A 9,044-nucleotide genomic window follows, 5' to 3' on the forward strand; every position below is an offset into this window, starting at 1 on the left:
CTTTTCCAGGACTCAAAGAGACCAGAATCTCTCATGGATATGCATCACAAAAAATTAAAGAGCAAAGCCACAGAAGATAAGAACAAGCCTCAGGAGAGAAGGCCATTTGATCGAGATCAGGACCTCCAAGTCAATCGATTTGATGAAGCTCAGAAGAAGGCTCTTATCAAGAAATCCAGAGAGCTAAACACCAAATTTGAACATAGCAAAAGCAATATGTTTCTATAATGCAAAAGACATGAAGTTGAGGTGAAGTATATTAAACATTAAGTATTTCTTCAGTATTTTAAGTACCTTTTCTGTAAATATCTTTTTCTATTTGTATGCAAAATAAATATCTTAATGATTACAAAGAATATGGATCTGAGAGCTGCTTTTCCCTACCTATAAATACTTCATGTAGGAAAGACACTTAAGCCAAAATAAATAGATAAAGAGGAGTTCGTATGTATTACATAGCTGCTGTTTAATTAAGTTCTATAATTTTTTTTTTTTTTAATGTGCTAGGCCACTTCAGAATATCAGTGGTCAAAATATCAGTGGTGTAGTTGAAAGTAAAGTGTGTGTATGTGCAAGTAGGAGGCAACACAACTGACTTCACAATTGTGTTGATTCTTTTTCTGCTCTCTCCTGCTGTTCTCTAAGACCTGCTCATGGGTCCTAAGTCAAAGCCCATGGAAGTCCATAGAAATGTTCCTGTTGATTTTCAGGAGACTTTGAATCCAGACTTTGAGTTCTGAATTGGGAGCCTACCGGAGCTCCTGCTGGGAAGTATTAACTATATGGCAGCTTTCACCTTATAACAAGGTAGTGCTTTTCTGAAATGAAGTCCATGTGTGTATGTGTTTATGTATATATAATTCTTTAAATATTGTATGCAATACATTTTACAGATTTTTATCTTTTTTTTTTTTTCTTCATTTCAAAGCAATGTTCAAGGTATAGGATCTGACATGTGATTCTGATAGCCTTCTTTGGGATTACACAAGTGTAAAACAAGGCCTAATTTGGTCTGTAAATCTTTTTTGTTAATAGTGATGTATAAAAACCCAATTTAGCTCTGAACCTGGGTTAAACTTGCGGGACTTCTCAGTCAGAAAATTCATATTGATTTATAACTGAACAAATGTGATTTGGTAATCAAAACATAATAAGCAAGAAGCATAATGATGCTGTTGCAATTGTCTTTTAGAACATACTCATACTTTTTCAGAAGAAAGAATCTTGCAATTAAATCTGAAAATCCAGCCCAGCACTTTCCTATTTTCAAAGATGTTCTGTTACTGTTTTATTACTCTTTATGGTATAAAAGTGGAAGCAAGAGTGCAAACCTGTATTATCAATATTAACTCCTTTTTATTGTATTTTAAAATGGAATATATGAGCTTAAATATTGTCCTTTTTAAGGAAGTATTGAAAGGAACAAAGGGTATCCCTGTCTATGTACACAGTTTGATATAATAGATTTTAATGACTCCTTTGGAGGTAATGTGCATCCTCATAGCATATGTTAACTATAGTATGGCTCGTGCCATTGTTCAAAAAGAGCTTCAGTGATGTGCTAGATCCAGGTTTATTTACTTTAATATATCAACCTAACATACCATATGCTGCCATGTTTTTAGTCATTAGTATATTGAATTAATTCATAGATCGTGAGCATGTATCTAAAATAGGCTGGAAATTGTTATTTTTTTAATGCAAAAAGTTAATGTTTATGTGCACACTCTGACTATTTTTAAAATGAAATTGTTTTGGAAACAATTATAGAGAAACAATTTAGTCTTCTCTGCAAAAATGTCTTTTAGCATCGGTTGGTTTTGAATTAAGGCTTTTAAGATTTTTGAGGAGAGTTTGAACAAAAGCTTTGTGTCAGTAGCTTTTGTTTTTCTCACAGCACAGTACCTCTTAGTAAGGATATTGTCTTTTGAACTTCTCAGTTTCCTTTCATGCCTGGAAGCATCACCTCTTCTAACGTTAGGGAATAGAAAACGTTCCTACAGCAGCTACTAAATTGCTCATTTCAAAATGTAACATTAGGAAAGTAATATATTCTTAACTTTCAGTGTGATGTAGAGCCAAATGCCAAGAGAAAAATGTAATGTCACGTGACCAGAGTTCTCTGTGGCCCACAGAAAATGCTTCTCAGGGTGCAGTTAGGAAATGGATACTTCAGTATCTAATGTCATGTTACACCTGAGAGATGAATTTTGTTGAAATTAAGTAGTTCCCAGTCACGGGACAATAGGACTGCTGGCATGAACGAGTCCCGTAGCCATGAAGTGTGTCACTGAGTGCTGAAGTTCATCTCTCACTGAGGTCAATGGATACATTGTGATTGACTTGTTGTGGGAGTTGCATTTGAATTTGAGTCTTAAGTTAGAAAAGTGGAGGGTTGTTATGAAAAGTGACGGACCTTGGGCTACAGCAGCACAAATGCAGCATTTCAAGGACTGTGTATTACATCGAGGCTTCAGTAATTAGAAATGTGTATCCCACACGTCAAGGAGGACTGACTGAAGCAAGTTTGGCAAATCATTTTCTTTGATCTGATTAATTTGTTTTTTTCTGAAGCCCCTCATTCTGGATTTGATGAAGTATGTGATGTAAACTCAAGCAGGGGAAAAAGTGGAAATGTTGAGTTTAAATTAAGCTTTTCATTACTGTGTGTAAATTGAGTAAACTTTTGAGTTGTATTAATACACAAATTAATCTCTTCCTACCAATGCCAGATCATCTCCTAGAACACTCATTAAAATAAACAGTAACTCAGTAAATTACAAGCTCAGTAAGCTTTTGTGTGAAGAGATGAGCTGTCGTCTTCAATTTGGGCAAGCTGAAAAGCATTTTTTGTTGAAATGCTACTGGGTGATATTCAGAATTTCATTTTAAAGACCAGCATTTTAGTTCATGGGGGGGAAAAATCCCTGGAATAATTACTGAGCATCATTTCTGGTAACCAGCTCCTAAAATGTACATAACAGCTTCTAAAATGTATATAACAGATTGGTTTAAGTGAACATGGAGAATGCATAATCCTGGGTTTAAAATACTTATCTTTGTGTTATGGAGCTCTAAAGAATTTTTTTATGCATTCATTAAAAACAAATTACAGTGGTATTTAACAGTGGTAGCCTCCTTTTGTGGATTGCAGTGTTTAAGATGTGAATCTGATTTGAATTTGGAAATTCAGACCAGAGTGAAACTAAAAGAAAGAAATGTATCCTGTTGCAGGTAAGGTATAAAGTAGGAAAAGATAACAAGAATTTTCAAGATGGATATTGGAATATAATGAGAAAATAAGAAGATAAATACAGGACCAACATGCAGCTGGTGAATCGTCTGTGTTGGAGGGAACAACTAAGGAGGCTAAGGATGTTTTGGGGAAACCATTTATGATTTTGTGTCTTCACCACAAGGCATTGAGAGATGATGATAAAGGTCCCAAATAACTACCTGAATTGAATACAGTAAAAGGTGGTAGATCCCCAAGGAAGGTGGTGTCATCCACTTCCCAATATAAACACATTGGGGAGCCTTTCTTTGCATGCCAATTACAGATGGGACGTGTGCTAATCAGGTCAGTTTTTCTTGCTGATGTCTGCATCTCACAAATAATAGGTATTGAAGGAAACAGTTACCTTTGGCTCTGAGAATGTAATTTTGGTCTTTAAATAAGGATGTATTTAAGATTGTCAATATAGCACCATCATTTGGGATTTTCATGTTCAGCAATGCATTTCTGTCCAGAAGAATTTTTTTTTTCCTCTCAGTGTAAAAACATTGTTTCAAACCTGGTCAGAAGATTCTGGGAATTGCCTTTTAGAGTAATTTGTTCTCTGTGGAAATTTCTTGTTTTCATTTAATGTCTTACAAGGTTAGTACTAACAGCATACAAAGTGACACTGGCAGTATATTAAAAGTCAAAATGGCAATAAGCTTTAAAACAGTGGTTTTCAAACTTTACAGAACTCTTTCATATCATTTTTCTGCCCTGCACCACTTACCCCTGGCTCCATGGGCTATGAAGCTGCCAGTCCCCTCTGTCATTACCCTCAATCTCTGCAGACCCCCTAATGACCTATTGCAAAACCCCAGGGTTCCACAGAACAGTTTGAAAACCACTGCTTAAAAAAATCAGTTTACCAAACTAAGGTGCACATAAAGTCTTAACTCTGACGCCTTCTGAATAACTAATGATAGTCCTTAGAACTTACTCCCAATTTAGAACACACTATTTTTTGATGGTTGTAAGTGCCATTTTAAAGCATCTTGTGGGCTTATGCTGCATTTACTTTGATGGCCAGATATTTAACATGTTATTTTCTAAAGATTCATAACAGCAGCAGATCAAAACTGTTATTCACAGGAGCAATTAACAGTGCTTCTCAATGTAATTTCACTTCCTCAACTATTTGTCGAAAAAAATCACAAGAATGATTGTGGTGGTGGTGCTTCAATAACATGGAGAAAAGTGGTTGAGTATTAATTCTAGTGCCTCTCACTTGATCTCAGCCTAGTTTAACAAGTGTTTATAAATTGTCCTTGTGTGTCTGCCAGCGCAGATGGAATTTTTATCCTAGAGATCACTCAGGCATAAATGTATGGCCCTAAGCTATTACATTCCTCCTGAATGCAGTTAGAATCCCCTCTGGTGCTTTCAGCTCCATTTATTAGGCGAGTGGAACTGCTAGCTTTGAGAGCATAGAAATTCCAAATTCACATGCCATTTTTTTATAGCTATATGCCATGGGGCTTCAGGCATTTGCCCTGTACAGTGTTCATATATTTTCATAACAAACATTTCACATCTTCTTGCTAACTCTGTTAGCTGTTGACACGAATTGCAAAAGCCCAAATAAGGCCGTCCTATCTTGCTACAGGTGGTGGGTCTGATGCTTCACTTTATTACTGTTATATTTTTCAATCCCATCATAAATCCATTAGTCAATTTGCACCAGTTTAAAACCAGCACGATAGGAGTAGTGAATCAAGTCCTTTTTATATCAGCCTATAAAGTTGGATCTTAAGGTCTCTTTGGTAGTGTAGAAAGCTGTCACTCTCCCAGGAGCAGCTGCAGCTGTAATTTCTTTCAAATGAGCAACCAAAGCATAAATATTCAAAAAGCAATTACAAATAGAAAAAAATAAAAACAGCTTATGGTCCATACTCTCAGCTGCTGAGCTCTGGAGCTCTTCATGGTATAGCTTCATGGAATTGCACCAGCTAAGGTGGCCCTTAATTTCAGGTCTCTGCTATGAGTTCAGAGACAATTTTTATAATCATCTATCTATGGGTTCTTTTATATTACTGAAAAATGGCTGCTAAATAATATGTCTACCCTACAAGGTCAATAGGCAACCATTGTAAAGCCAGCGTTCAGTCACCCACACAAGACTAGCAGAAGCCATTAATGATTTTTTTAAAAGCACTTTAATTATATAAATTAAATAGATGGATTTTTCTCAATGTTCTCCAAGCTGTCAGATCAAAGCAGGATAGTTTATGCTTCCCTTGACAAGGATGAGCCACGTGCAGCCTGTTGGCTACCTGCAGGTTTGGTAATGCAGTCCTGGTAGGTAGCACTGGCACTTGAATTGTCATGTGAGAAATGTGCTGCCAAGATCACTTGTCTTGTTCAGCCTCTGCTTTTTCTGTGTATTTAGAGTCAAATAGCTAATGTAAAGATAGAACAGAGACCTCTTCATAAAAGGGGTAGTGTGGGGAAAATGCTCTGCAAGGAACAAACCTGCATGAGTTTTTCGCTGAACTGGGTGGCCAACTAGTCATCTTCATTTCTCTTCCTGAGATCAAACTAGTTTCTCCATGTGAGGAGCTTGCCATGAAACGTGGCTGATGGCCCTGGAGTCTGTTTCATAGTCATCCCTGAAGTAGCACAGAAGTGGCAGAGGCCCGACGTGCAGACACTAGGGATTCCCAGGGCTGTAATCAAGGGATTTCAAGACCAAACACATGCAAGTTCTCCCCTCTTCTTGTCCGTGTAGTCACATGAAAGGCATGAGGAATAACCCAGTTCAAGTGGCCTGCTTTTACCATTGATTCCAATAGCAGTTTGCCACTGGAATATGGCAAGCAAAACAAATGTTCTGTATCAACTTCCCTTTCTGCCTGGCTATAGTCTACTTTTGGCTGTGTAATGGATTTACAGGAGGGATTGGCAGTCTGCAGCCTACAGGCTAGATCTGCCCCCTGAAGGGGTTTTCTCCACCTGCCAAGCACATCATTGTTAATATGTGTTGTATAAGAATGCGTTGTCTAGCATAGGGGTAGGCAATGAGTGCCAAAGTGTGGCACATGAAGGCATTTTGCTTGGCATGCACACCTTGGGGCAGACAGCAGGGAAGGGGTCAGTCAGGGCTGCGCTGCCACAACAAGGATCAGGCCCCTCACAGCTCCCCTGCCACCCATCCCTGGTATGCCAATATTTTATAAGTCAAGGTTGCAGGTGTTTTTGGCACTCTGCCCAAAAATATTGCTGACCCTTGATCTAGCAATTGCTGTTTCCAGCCTGCCTTTAGACAGCTGTGTTAATTTGGGCCCTTATTAGCAAAATGTAGCTAACTCCCAGTATACAGCTTTAGTGCACCAGAGGAGATGGTGGTAACCAGGGGCCTACAGACACCCCAGTCAGACACGATTTAGATTAAGCCCTGAGCGGATGGAAGGTGTTTGGCCTTTCACCAGTATGCACGGCCCTGGGTTCCCCTCTGTTGTGTCCTCTTGTTGTAACAAGCTATATTAGTGCTGTTGTAGCGAGACAGTGGCAGTTAGTACATTCTCTGCGAGAGAGAGAGAGGGGCATACATTGCCCTAGTATATGATCAAATTTGAATTTACCCTCATTGGATTTAGTTATTAAAGGGCCAGGAACTCATATATGCCACTTTTGATACTGAAAGTGTCAGGTTTGACCTAGAAACCACTATACAAAGCCCAAGCAAAAGTCTCTGTTTTTTTTGGCTGTTCCCAAGCCAAAAAAAGACTAAAGCCGTTAGTTAAACAGTTCCTGGAGTATGGCCTTCTCCGTAAATACACATCAGCTTTTAACATGCCCATCTTGCCTGTGAAGAAGCCTAAGAGTGATAAATATCATTTCGTCCAGGACTTGAGAGCTGTAAATAAAGCGGTTGTGAATATATATTCGGCCGTTCCTAACCCATACACCCTGTTGTCTGCCTTGAATCCAAATCATAACTGGTTTACAGTTATTGATTTAAGAGATGCTGTCTTCTATATACCGGTAGAGAGGAAATGATTAAAAAATATATATGGTCCTTGGTTTCTGTTTTGTCTTCCATCCATCAGCAGGTACGGGATGTGCTGCAGACACAAGACCAGTCTCCTGCCCCAAAAAATCGATTATTACCTGGGAGTTACGTCCTTATAAAAGATTAAAACAAAAAACCACTTCGAGCCAGATAAAAAGGCCCATATAAGATACTTCTAACAACCCCGACGGCCACAAAGCTCAAAAAAATCAAGACTTGGATACATTCCAGTCGCCTAAAGCCGGTGGCTAGACCAAAACAAAAAAAACCCCCTGCAGACTCCGGGACCGGAGGCAAAAAACAGTGAAAGGTGGAGCCAATAAGAGACTTAAAATTCCTATTAAAAAAAAAAAAACTTTAAATAATTTGTCAATCTTTAATTAAGTTTTACAAGCCTTATTATAAAATTGGCTATAAAAGGTTTTATTGTGGAGCACCCTGATCTGTCCACTCCTACTCATAGGAGGGAAAACCTTTTACAACAAAAAATTTGACCCTCAGGAAAATGTCTGGAATCATCTGGCTTAGACTTGTCCTGGTTAACTTCCTGGCTTCCCAATTCTGGATGGTTGGAACAGTTATTTAACATGGTTGTTTTATTTTGTGTTATAGGAATCATGGTCTGTTGCTATATACAATGTTTACCTGTCTTCTTATCTATCTTCAGGCCTAAGGTAAATCAAATGATTTTACAAACAAAAAAAGCTAAAGATACTAGATTTATATGAAAACAAATTGAGGGGAGCAATTATAATAAAAATAATTAAAATGCTCCAGAGAGGGGAATGTCAGGTTTGACCTAGAAACCACTATACAAAGCCCAAGCAAAAGTCTCTGTTATATAACTAATGCCCATCTACAATGATAAGGAGGAGACAGTCTTAGATAAAGAAGGCTTAAAAACAAAAGCAGAATCAAAGGACTAGGGCAAAGAGCTAATTTAAATACTAAAAATCACACCCCTGGGTGGAAAAAAAGTATGCTAATAAAACATACATGTATATAAATGAGATACATAGCTAAAACACAGGTATAAAAACATGCTCAGTAAAGAACTCCTTGCGTCACTCCCTTATAACCAATTAGCAAACAGGAATGCTTATGAAGGTCCAGTACTCCTGTATAAAAGATGCTTAAAATTAAGAATCTGTGTGCTTGTTACATAAAATTATTCCGCTTGCACCTTTTATTGCTAGCAATAAATGTTCTTTATACTTTCACCCCTGGTATCTTTATTGGCCTTTGCATACCGGGCACGATCCCAGACTTGAGCTGGGGCTCAACAGTTTTTGGCACCCCAGATGGGACTGCCTTAGATAAGCTTTGCCCGGACTAACTGACGACCAGAGGACCGCTCCTCCTTATCAAATGTCAGGCGCGCCCTGGGATCTCTTTTCCCGGTGAGACTTTTGCTTCAGGGGGAGCTGGATCGCTGAGGCGACAATAGCCTAACGGTACAAAGCCATAGAGTGAAAGTACCAATAACAGGCACCTGGGTGAGAGGGTAGAAAGGGCATAAGGCCTACTGTCAGCACGCCTGCCTGGGATTATCTCTGTAAATATTCTGTCTGGCCCAAGTCCAAGAACAGTGATTTTTCCCCTGTGAGGACGAGGACTAAGAACAGATCCCTGGATCCCAGGTAAGTCGGACGGTCAGGACCGAGAAGGCAGCCCTAAGATGGGTACTATTAACAATAAGGTTAAAAAATATACCCCCCTCTCTTGTGTATTGGGACATTGGGCAGAGTTTGGTGG

General features: G+C 38.7%; 1 protein-coding gene across 9 annotated transcripts in view; it reads left to right on the forward strand.

Moving 5' to 3' along the window:
* GPALPP1 (GPALPP motifs containing 1) overlaps positions 1-349 on the forward strand; it is a 30,532-nt gene extending 30,183 nt beyond the window's left edge. For all 9 annotated transcript variants that reach the window (XM_025196222.1, XM_025196221.1, XM_006017327.3 and 6 more), the window contains one exon: positions 10-349. In XM_025196222.1, the coding sequence (XP_025052007.1) occupies positions 10-228 (219 nt within the window). In that variant the 3' untranslated portion in view covers positions 229-349. The remainder of the gene's footprint in view (positions 1-9) is intronic.
* The last annotated feature ends 8,695 nt before the right edge of the window (positions 350-9,044 follow it).

Source organism: Alligator sinensis, unplaced genomic scaffold (assembly GCF_000455745.1).
Source record: "Alligator sinensis unplaced genomic scaffold, ASM45574v1 scaffold59_1, whole genome shotgun sequence".
Taxonomy (NCBI): Eukaryota; Metazoa; Chordata; order Crocodylia; family Alligatoridae; genus Alligator; species Alligator sinensis.